The following is a 12,192-nucleotide window of genomic DNA, read 5'->3' as shown; positions in this document are numbered from 1 at the left end:
CCTCCAAATAAGGAGATTTTGTGTTTAAGGGAGGAGGAACTAGAAGGTTCATGCAATTTGAACACTGTAAGAAAGGCAAGCTGCATGAGGATATCATGCGTAGGGGATGGAAAATGAGCACAAAGCATGCACATGAGCTGGTAAGAAAAAAGGAAGTACCCTTTTATGTACAACTAGTAAAAAAGGTCCGTTTCTGACACAAATGAAACTGGCGCTAGCAAGCTTTTCCTCAAAGTGTGTTTGTTTGAGTGTGTGTGAGAGTGACTCTGTGAGAGAGAGTGAATGTGCGAGTGTGTGTGTGTGACAGAGAGAGAGAGTGAGGCTGGGTGCGAGTGTGTCTGTGAGAGAGAGAGTGTGTGAGAATGAGTGTGTGCGCCAGGGGCCCCCCCGCCCCCCTCCCTCCCAGTTCCAGGGTCGTCCCCTCCCTCCCTCCGAATTCCAGGGTCCCTCCCTCCGTCCGAGTGTCAGGGTCGTTCCTCCCTCCGAGTGTCAGGGTCATCCCTCCTTCCCTCCCTCCGAGTGTCAGGGTCGTCCCTCCCTTCCTCCGAGTGGTCTTCCTGCTGCGCTACGGGCACCTGATGAGCCAGAGGCGGGTGAGGCTCCTGATCACCGCGGCCTGGCTGCTGCCGCCCGCCCTGCTCTTTCCCATCGCCATCCCTGCCCCGCCCCCAGAAGTGTGGTCACAATGGCTACGGTGACATCAGCCTGGGCTTCGAAGCCTAGCAGACTAACTCTGAAGAAGCCACGGACACAGGCAGCAAGACGCATAGAACGTTGGAGGTGAGAATTATTATATAGGATAAGAATATGAGAAAAAATGTGTTTGTGAAAGAGGAAGAAGCTGAGCAGATTTTGCAAATCAGCCTGAGTGTCTTGCTTGCTGTGTGACAAACTGCTCCAGAGGGAACAATCATATTTGTACAGACTAACAGGAAAAACAATAAAGGTTTGCTTGGTGCACCTATCTAAGTCTGACTGTCTCTCTTTTACCAGCCAAGGAGAATTTTCACCAAGGCTGAGGTGTTTTCCCCTCCTAAGGGGTAAGGGAAGGGAAAACAACCATCAAGACACGGGATTCATTCCAAAGCAGAAGGCCAACGTTCACGTTCAAGATCTGGGTTCCTGTGCAACATTGTCCAAAGTATTAACAAAATCCTGAGCAGTGGGCAAAGTGTCTAAGGTAATCTAATGGCCAGAAAGAAACACCTTCAATACTGCAGGGTAAAGCAGCATAGAACATTTGTTGTAATCCATGAGCTTGGAGCAAAGAGGTGTGAAGGCCCACCGCTTCTCCATCAGAGCAGCCAAATAATCTTGGAAAATGCGCACAGGAGATGCTTCAAAACAGAGAGACTCCCGCTTTGACTTATAGGCGTGAAGTAATGCAGTTTTATGGCAATAATTATGAATCTTTGCATAGACATGTGTCGCACCTGGTCAGGGTGTCTGTGGCCCAGGCAGTGAGCCCACTCCAGTTTCACTGGGCCCACACCATCCAATACAGGCAACTTGGTGGCCAGCCACTGCTCTAGAATCAGGATAAGGCAGGCTTCAGGAATTATTTCCGAGTCTCAGAAAGCGAAGGTTATCCCCACAGGAGCAGTGTAATCTGTTGGGTTGGTCGTGAGCCCTTGAGCCCTTGAGCCCAGGCCGAGGCCCGCTGGTAGCAGAGGCCAAGGCCTAGGGGAGACCGACCCGCCACTACACACCCCAGCTATCCAACACCCCTTACCTACACACACAGAGCACCTCAGGAAGAAAGGGAAATAGGCATACAAGCGGGCCTCATGGCCAAACTGGAACCGATACACACCCAGGGAGGGGGAAAGGAACACAGGAGTCCCCACGGGACCCAAGGTGCCAGCAGTGCACTGAACACCAGTCACAGGGCGCAGGAAAAATAACCAACTACAAAGGCCCCACAGACCCAGGACTGAACCCCCCCCCCCCCAGACTAACAAAGAAAGACACCAAAGGAACCAGAGCAGGGTGCAATCTCCCCCAGGGAACTAGCACAGGAAAGGAGAACTAGTACAGGAAGCACCCCGTAACCACAGGGGAATACGGGGAAAGCAACTGGAAGACCGGGCTGCCACAAGCAAACCGCAGCCAGGGACCCCCCCCCCCCCCCCAGCACAGAAGGGAAAAGAACTAACTAAAAGCCAGAGGCAGATACAGTAAACAAAAGGTAGACTAGCCCCCAACCCAGAGGCCAGAGGCAGAGACACAAAAGGGAGGAAGAAAATCCTCTGCCTTAAACACACAGAAGTAAGAGCAGAGACACAGTACACAAAGAGTTAACACTTAAAGAACCAGAAGTCAGAGGCAGGAACACAGGAGGAAGATAACTAAATAAACAAACAAACCCCAGGGGAAGCCCTGGACCAGCAGCCTGCGGAGTCAGCAGAATGAGAGCAAAGCCCCCACTGAACAAACAAAGGAACACAGATACAAAACTAGAGCTCAGAACAACTTCTGACAGAGAACTGCAAAGGCTTTAGTCACCAAGAAATATAACGCCAAAGCAGGGGAAGCAGGAACATGGAGGCTTAAGTACTACCCACTGACGTCAGCTCAAACCCTGACAGCCAATCAGGAAAGAAGTCCACACCCCTCCCATGCCAGACTGGCAGAATCATAACAAGCGGTTCTCTAGGTCTTCCAACTTTTCCACCTGTATATGGACCTGCTTCCACAGGGAGCCCAGCTCTGCCACGCTGTCCTCAATGGTGGAAACTCGGGACTCCAATTCCCCAGTATGATGAGGTGTTTCCACGAGTAGCAATTAGTAAATTGTCCCGATAACTGGACTAATCGGAGATCGAGAGCCTGCACAATAGCAGAGGTAAAGGCAGCGAAGTGGTCAGGCGAAAGTGTCAAGGTCTGGTCTCCAGCTGTAGTCACCATCTTGTTCTCTCCGCCGCCACCTTTTCCTTTATCCTTATCATGCTTGGGAGGTTTTGAGCTCATGACAGGAGAGGATTTGGTAATATATCTGTCCATATATTAAGTGACCTAGAAAATAACCAAGAAATAGACAGATGCAGAAAGGATGCCTAGAGATTAGGCCAGGGGGCCCAGGAGCAAAGCAGAGAGAAATCCTGTTGCTCCTCTTGCTTCCCTATGAGGAAAGGCTAAAGCGGCTAGGGCTCTTCAGCTTGGAGAAAAGATGGTCTATAAAATAATGAGTGGAGTGGAACGGGTAGATGTGAAGCGTCTGTTTGCTCTTTCCAAAATACTAGGACTAGGGGGCATGTGATGAAGCTACAAAGTAGTAAATTTTAAATGAATTGGAGAAAATATTTCTTCACTCAACGTGTAATTAAAATCTGGAATTCGTAGCCAGAGAATGTGGTAAAGGCAGTTAGCTTAGCGAGGTTTAAAAAAGGTCTGGACAGCTTCCTAAAGTTGAAGTCCATAGACCATTATTAAAATGGACTTGGGGAAAATCCACTGCTTACTTCTGGGATAAGCAGCATAAAATGTTTTGTACTTTTTTGGGATATTACCAGGTATTTGTTACCTGGATTGGCCACTGCTGGAAACAGGATGCTGGGCTTGATGGACCTTTGGTCTGTCCCAGTATGGCAGTACTTATGTACTTAAGATAGTATCTGCCTTCTCTCTGTTCCCCCCTCCAGTCTTGGCACTCCTCCGTTGCTGCTGTTGCTTCAGCAGTGGTGGCGGTGGAAAAGAAGCTACTGACCATGGGGCTGAACTATTCACTGACTGGGCTGCCGGTCCCGTCCCCTTGAACACCACTTCCTGTTCCGGGCAGAGCTGACAGCCTGCACCAGGGGCGTAGCTACGTGGGGCCACAGGGGCATGGCCCCCCCCCCCCCCAGATTTGGCCTTGGCCCCCCACAGCCGCTGATCATTTTGACCCCCCCCCCCCCTTTCTGCCACCAGGTACCTGTGCTGGTGGAGGTCCCCAACCCCCGCCAGCCAAAGTCCTCTTCAGCGCCGGTCTCCAAGCCGGTGCGTTGCTGCTGCAGCTGATGTGGAAGGATTCTGTTTCTGTGTGAGTCGCACCTAGACGTCAGGAAGACTCACACAGAAACAGAATCCTTCCACATCAGCTGCAGCAGCAACGCGCCGGCCTGGAGACCGGCGCTGAAGAGGGCTTCAGCTGGCAGGGTTTGGGGACCTCCGCCAGCACAGGTACCTGACGGCGGCGGGGAGAGTCAAAAAGTGGTGGTGGCGGCGCTGGGGGGGGGGGGGGTGTCAAAAGTGGTGGTGGGGGGGGGATCAGCAGTGCCACATAGGGGCTAAAATGTACTCCCTCACCTTGGGCTCTAGACCCCCCCTCCCACCGAAGTCTGGCTACGCCCCTGGCCTGCAAGAATGCCGAGTCTGGCCTAACAGTGAGTAGTTTCTTTTACCACCACTGCTGCTGCTCTAGAGAAGCAGCAGCAGCAGATTGGGTGACGGCGAGAGGGAAGTGGGGAAAGAATGGAAAGTTCCTGATTTTTTCCCCAAAATTAAACAATTTGAATCGATTCACCCCAAACAAATCAGCAAATCGTTTTGACTCGTGAATTGGACAGTAGTACCCGGAGTAGCCTAGTGGTCAATGCTGTGCACTGTGGAGAAGTGGGCCCAGACCCATATCCCACTCTAAATGTTACACTTGTGGTGGAATGTGTCAGCCCTCCAAAGCTCACCAAAAACCTACTGTACCCACATATAGGTGACCCCTTCACCTATAAGGGCTATTATAATGGTGTACTGTTGGGGGCGGTGGTTTTTGGAGGGCTCAGCAGACAAGATAAGGGAGCAACAGTAAGATGTGTACCTGGAAGCTTTTATATGAAGTCTACAATAGTGCCCCTTATGGTGCCCCTTGTTCTCCTGGGATGTCTGTGTGGTCAGTCTACAAAGAATGCTGGCTCCTCCTACACCCCAATGGCTTGATTTTGTGCATTTTGCAGGTAGACTTTTTTTTTTTTAAATAGACCAAAAAGATAAACACACAGAGCACAAAAACTTCTACCATGTTGCCATTAAAAAAAAAGATAAATGCTTTGCTGTTTTGAAAATGGCTATATTTGCTATTCGGATTCTGGATGTTGTCGGACTTAGACGTCATATCGAAAATGCCACTCCACATCTGTTAGCATACTTTAGTAAAAGGACTGCACACATTGAAGTCTGCTTTTTTGAACATTCCATGAACATAAAAACATGCAAAACACTTTCAGAACAGCACTACTGGTCTTTTTTTTTTTTTTTTTTTTTTTAACATGGATCTTGTGTTTTATGCAAAAAAAAAAAAAAGAAGAGAATGAAATATGAAGAAGGATACACTATAAGCATAGGAACCACCTTTTCAAAATTATTTTGAGTGCTAAACCCAACTCTCTCTGGACCCAGTCAAAGAGTTTATTCAATTGAGGGTGCGGAAGCATCCAGAGAGCTGGCTCCTATGCCTATGGGGGGGGGGGGGGGGGGGGGGGGGGAACAAATTCCATACGGTAACAGATTCTCCTCTCTCATCTCCTTCCATAATGTCAGACATATTACTGTGCTACTTTATATAATACTAGTAAAAAAGGCCCATTTCTGTTTTAAAGGAAACGGGCGCTAGCAAGGTTTTCCTCAGAGTGTGTATGTTTGAGAGAGTGTGAATGTGCGAGTGTGTGTGTGTGTGACAGAGAGAGAGTGAGACTGGGTGCGAGTGTGTGTCTGAGAATGAGAGTATGTGCCAGGGTCCCCCCCTCTCCCAGTTCCAGGGTGGCCCCCCCCCCCCCGGTATGTCTCTCATTTGCAGGGGTGTCCCCCCCTTCCTCCCTTTTTCCCAGTTGCAGGGTCCCCCCTCCCTTTTTCCCAGTTGCAGGGTCCCCCCCTCCCCCCTTCCCAGTTGCAGGGTCTGTGAGTCTTCCCCCTCCTTTTGTCCAGTGGAAACAGCTGTAAAAACGGCAATGAGAAGCAGCTCCTAGGTTTCCTTTTTTTTTTTTTTTTGAGTGTATAGGAATGACGGCTGCTTTGGGGAGTGGAATCAGAGATTAACCAATAGGCTTCCTTGCTTACCATAGACTTGCTTTGTTCACTTCCACTCCTGTCCACATCCTGTCCTGCAGCATGTCATAGCAGCCAATCAGTGGCAGTTCAGGAATGACGTCACTTTTATCTACTCCACTTTCCTGAGCAGCTCTGGCCGGAAACCACGGTTCCAGGCAGCCTCAGAACGTTGGAGGTGAGAATTATTATATAGGATATTAAAAAGCAAAACATTTATATTTTGAGCAATATGCTAATTTTGCTTACCAAACAAGTAACTCTTATTTGTCTGCTAAATGTCCTGAACAGTTGGCTTAATATTAAATGTAGCGAAGTCTGCCAACAAATGCTTCTGTTACCCATCTTCTCCATGTTCGCACTCCTAAAACTGAAGGTCTTTAGCAGGATTATAGGAGCACAGCTATCCCAATGTTTCTTTACCAAACAATGGGCCTATTTACCAACCTGCATTAATACTGAAAATAATGAGGCTTGTGTTAAATAATTTGCATTAAACGCAGGTTAGTAAATGACGTTAAATTTTGTATGCATTCACACAATTATGATTTTTTGCTCAATTTTTCTACAACTGTAATATTCAGAATACAGTGTCATGTTAGAATCTGAAGAAAATACATGTCCGAAGTTTGTTCATACTGCACACTCACCTCCTTCATGAAGTCTCTATTTCCATTACTTGGTATGGTCTCCTGAACAAAGCGCAGGACCAGCTTATATAATGACACTGTATCCAGGCATTGCAAACACTGCTGTAGAACCTCATCAGTATTTTCTGTTGCTCCGCCACTAGACAAAATAATATATGAATCTGAAAGATCAGCATTCATAACACAATGAACTTTGATTGTTTAAAGTAGCCTGAGACCGCATCTTTTATCTACACTTCATCTTATGGAGGTTGGGGGTAAGACGGCTAACTGGGAGGACTAGCTTGCTAGAGAAGTGATAGAACTGAGAGATTTGTTCGCTTACAGACAGGTGCATCATTATCTCTCTACCTTGGACCAGATAGGGTTTAGCTTTTTCTTTAAGGGCTTGTTTGATAGAATTTTTTGAGCCTTGTCAGGACGGTGGCTTGTCATTCTCCTCTCTTCATTGGGCATTGCAGGTGATTTCTACAATTCCACGTTAGGTGGAGCTCCAGACTAGATGGTGTCAAGATTTAGGATTACGGTAATCCTAAATCTTGACACCATCTATTACCTGTAGATTTCTTGGATACTGGTCAGTTGATTCGCCGTATACCAGCAGTCTCTAGTAGCACTGAGCTTTGTGAATATCAATTACACGTGTTACATCAGGCCTATTTTACACAAGATCGAGTATTTAAGGCAGGAGATGCCATTAGGATGTCAGAAATGTCATCAGGATGTTAATTCCTTTTCTCATGGTTTTTGGAGCTGTGTGAAAGTAAAGTCTTTCTGGAAGGATTTTACTATATTTGGAGACAATGTTTGGTCACCCTATCCCATCACCAATGGGCTTGCTCCTGGATAAATATGAAGCTCTTCATATCAATAATCATTTTTATCGTCTCTTGCTCCACAAGGCTGGAATATTGAATAAATGAATTATTCTGGGAGTATGGATCAATGATGAAGCCCCATCCTTTTGGCAATGGAGGAATCGCTTTCATGCTTTGATGTTGCAAGCAGAGACATGCTCAGTATTCTTTTAAACAGAAAAAAACTATTTTTGGATACTTGGGAAGTCTACCTCCAGTCTTTGTCACATAGATCCCACAGTTTAATACTTAATACATTTTAGTATTGCTTCCCTGATTTGCCTCATTTACAGGATTTTTTTCAGGGGGGGGGTGGAATTCCAGCATGACACACATCATGGGTTTGTTGGCTATACACAGCCTTTAGGGGGTGGGTGTATTTTATTTAGGGGGTGCAGGTAGCTACTTTGTGGTTCTCGCTTCACTATAAATGGTTGGGGACATCATTCCTTTTTGTTGGTTACCTGTTTTGATTTTTTAGCTGTCTCCTCAGCTTGTTTTCTTGCTCTTTTGAGTTTGAGAATGGGGTTGTTATCTTGCTCACTGACTTTCTGGAATGCTTTAAGAGTCCAGGCTCTCCAGATGCTTTTTTTTTTTTTTTTTTGCTTGCTTGCTGGGAATGAGAGGAAGGTTTGGGTATGATATGCATTTTAGTTGCACTTCTGTGTTATAATCTGTTGAGAGTCTCTTTTACGACAGAATCCAAGGAGTAGGGTAGATAGGCTCTTCCAAAAAATCAAGGAAGACGCTAGTTCAAAAAGGTGATCTTTTATTAGAACTCCTCAAATGACTCGACATAGCTGCTGTGTTTTGGCGTCAAAACGCCTGCTTCAGGAGTCTACATAAACATATACAACACTTGTATAAACATATAAATCATAAATGCAAAACAAATACAAAACCTCAAAAACATAAGGTATGAATTAAAAAGAAAAGTGAAATGAAAGACCATTGTAAAAACAATAACAGAAACGCATATCTTAAAAATCTATATATATAAAACTCACCCTCAACGTTCTATTTGCACTGACGTCACTGAAGCCAGGTTCGTAAGTTCGAAGCTCTGAAGCCACACAAAATCACAGACTGTGGGCCCCGCCCTCGCGTCAAACGTTATGACGTTGAGGGCGGAGCACATTCTCAGCTCCGTTGTATTGCACAGAGGCTGCAGGGGGGCCAGCGACACACGGAGACACAAAGGGACGGAGGGGAGCCTTGCTACCGCCAGTTTCATTGCGATTTGAAACGGGCCATCGTTACTAGTATTATATAAAGTGAAGATACTTACCTGTAGAAGGTATTCTCCAAGGACAGCAGGCTGATTGTTCTCACATGTGGGTCGACGTCCATGTCGGCCCACGAATCGGCATTTTGCCAGCAAAATAAAACAATTTTGCTAGAGTCTTCTAGCGCGCGAATCGCACACACCGCACATGCATGGATGGCTTCCCGCCTGTCACGTGAACGTGCTTCCTCAGTTTAATCAAAAAGCATAGAAGCAACAAACAACAACAACAACTCCAAAGGGGAGGAGGGCGGGTTTGTGAGAACAATCAGCCTGCTGTCCTCGGAGAATACCTGCTACAGGTAAGTATCTTCGCTTTCTCCGAGGACAAGCAGGATGCGTGTTCTCACATGTGGGGTATCCCTAGCACCCAGGCTCACTCAAAACAATGAACATTGGTCAATTGGGCCTCGCAACGGCGAGGACATAACATAGATTGACCTGAAACCATAAATAACAGAGTGCAGCCTGGAAAAGAACAAAAATGGGTCTAGGGCGTTGGAGTTGGATTCCAGACCCCAAACAGATTCTGCAGCACTGACTGCCCAAACCAACTGTCGCATCGGGTAACCTGCTGAAGGCAGTAGTGAGATGTGAATGTGTGGACTGATTACCACAAATCTCCTCAACGGAGGCTGACTTTTGTGAGCCACTGACACAACCATGGCTCTAACATTATGAGCCGTGATATGGCCCTCTAAAGACAGCCCAGCTTGGGCATAAGTGAAGGAAATGCAATCTGTTAGCCAACTGAAGATTGTACATTTTCCGATGGCGACTCCCCTGCTGTTGGGATCGAAAGAAACAAACAACTGGGCGGACTGTCTGAAGGGCTTCGTCCGCTCTACATAAAAGGCCAATGCTCTCTTGCAGTCCAAGGTATGCAATCTGCTTTCGCCACGATGGGCATAAAGTCGGGGAATGAATGTTGGCAAGACAACTGACTGGTTCAGATGGAACTCTGACACCACCTTCGGCAGGAACTTAGGGTGTGTGTGGAGGACTACTCTGTTGTGATAAAACCTGATATAAGGTGCATGCACAACAAAGGCTTGAAGCTCACTGACCCTACGAGCTGAAGTAACAGCCACCAAGAAAACGACCTTCCAGGTCAAGTACTTCAGATGGCAGGAATTCAGTGGCTCAAAAGGAGCTTTCATCAGCTGGGTGAGAACGATGTTGAGATCCCATGACACTGGTGGAGGTCTGACTGGGGGCTTTGACAAAAGCAAACCTCTCATGAAGCGAACTAAAGGCTGTCCAGAGATAGGCTTACCCTCTGCATGGCGATAAGCACTAATCGCACTAAGATGAACTCTTACGGAGTTGGTCTTGAGACCAGACTCTGGCAAGTGTAGAAGGTATTCAAGCAGGGTCTGTGTAGGACAAGAAAGAGGATCTAGGGCCTTGCTGTCACACCAGACGGCAAACCTCTTCCATTTGAAAGGAGTAACACCTCTTCGTGGAATGTTTCCTGGTAGCAAGCAAGACACGGGAGACACCCTCTGAAAGACCCAAGGAGGCGAATTCTAAGCTCTCAACATCCAGGCCGTGAGAGCCAGAGACTGGAGGTTAGGATGCAGAAGCGACCCCTCATTTTGGGTGATGAGGGTTGGAAAACACTCCAATCTCCACGGTTTCTCGGAGGACAACTCCAGAAGAAGAGGGAACCAAATCTGACGTGGCTAGATGGGCACAATCAGAATCATGGTTCCGCAGTCTTGCTTGAGTTTCAGCAAAGTCTTCCCTACTAGAGGTATGGGAGGATATGCATACAGAAGGCCTGTTCCCCAATGTAGGAAAAAGGCATCCGACGCTATTATGCCGTGGGCCTGAAGCCTGGAACAGAACTGAGGGACCTTGTGATTGATCTGACTGGCAAAAAGATCCACCGAGGGGGTGCCCCACGCTCGGAAGATCTTGCGGATTACTCCCATGTTCAGTGACCACTCGTGAGGTTGCATTATGCTGCTCAGCCTGTCGGCCAGACTGTTGTTTATGCCTGCCAGTAAGTGGCTTGCAGAAACATGCTGTGACGGCGTGCCCAAAGCCACATCTGGACGGCCTCCTGACACAGAGGGCAAGATCTGGTGCCCCCCTGCTCGTTGGTGTAATACCTGACAACATGATTGTCTGTCTGAATCAATATGATTTGTTTGGACAGCCGGTCTCTGAAGCCTTTAGAGCGTTCCAGATCCCTCACAATTCCAGGAGATTGATCTGAAGACCCGTTTTCTACATGAGCTCCCCAACCCAGGAGGGTGCATCCGTCATCAGCACTTTTTGTGGATGAGGAATTTGGAATGGACGCCCCAAGGTCAGATTGGATCGAATCGCCTACCACTGCAGAGAATTCCGGAAGTCAGTAGACAGTTGGAGATTGTAAGCTCTGTTGAGCAGGGACTGTCTCTTCATGTTCAAGTGTACAGCGCTGCGTACGTCTAGTAGCGCTATAGAAATGATAAGTAGTAGTATTACATCCTCTAGACTCCCCGCAGCTTGATACCACTGGGAAGCTAGGGTCCATTGAGCCGATCTCATGTATAGACGTGCTATGGGAGTCATATGAACTGTGGAGGCCATGTGCCTCAGAAGTCTCAACACCTGCCGGGCTGTGATCTGTTGAGACACTCGAACTGTGGACACCAGGGACAGGAGGTTGTCTGCCCTTGTCTCGGGAAGATAAACTTGAACTGTCTTCGTTTTCAACAGGGCTCCAATGAATTCCAACTTTTGCACTGGAGTGAGATGGGACTTGGGGTAATTGATTACAAACCCCAGTAGTTCTAGCACCTGAATAGCCATTCGCATGGACTGCTGAGCGCCTCCCTTCGAGGTGCTCTTCACCAGCGAATCGTCAAGATAAGGGAACACATGGACTCCCAGTCTGCGTAGCGACGTTGCGACTACCGCCAGGCACAGACACCAGACCAAAGGGCAGCACACAGTACTGAAAGTGCTGAGTTCCCAGCCGAAATCGAAGATACTTCCTGTGAGCTGGAAGGAACGAGATATGTGTGTAAGCATCCTTTACGTCCAGAGAGCATAGCCAATCGTTCTCTTGAATCAGGGGAAGAAGGTTGCCCAGGGAAACCATCCTGAACTTTTCTCGAACTAGAAATTTGTTCAGGCCCCTTATGTCTAGGATGGGACACATCCCCCCTGTTTTCTTCTGCACAAGAAAGTACCTGGAATAGAATCCCAGCCCTTCTTCCCCTGGTGGAACGGGTTCGACAGCACCGGCCTTTAGCAGGGTGGAGAGTTCCTCTGCAAGTACCTACTTGTGCTGGGAACTGTAAGATTGAGCTCCCAGTGGACAATTTGGAGGTTTGGATTCCAGATTGAGAGTGTATCCTAACCGGACTATTTGAAGAACCCACCG

At 47.7% G+C, this 12,192-nt stretch overlaps 1 protein-coding gene across 1 annotated transcript in view; it reads right to left on the bottom strand.

The window, feature by feature from the left end:
- Positions 1–12,192, bottom strand: part of LOC115472384 (nephrocystin-3-like) — a 228,543-nt gene that overhangs the window by 86,608 nt on the left and 129,743 nt on the right. Inside the window, exon 17 of the mRNA XM_030206641.1 lies at positions 6,669–6,807. Within this exon, the coding sequence (XP_030062501.1) occupies positions 6,669–6,807 (139 nt within the window). The remainder of the gene's footprint in view (positions 1–6,668; positions 6,808–12,192) is intronic.

This window comes from Microcaecilia unicolor, chromosome 1, assembly GCF_901765095.1.
Source record: "Microcaecilia unicolor chromosome 1, aMicUni1.1, whole genome shotgun sequence".
NCBI lineage: Eukaryota > Metazoa > Chordata > Amphibia > Gymnophiona > Siphonopidae > Microcaecilia > Microcaecilia unicolor.
This window is presented reverse-complemented; position numbering and strand designations above follow the sequence as displayed.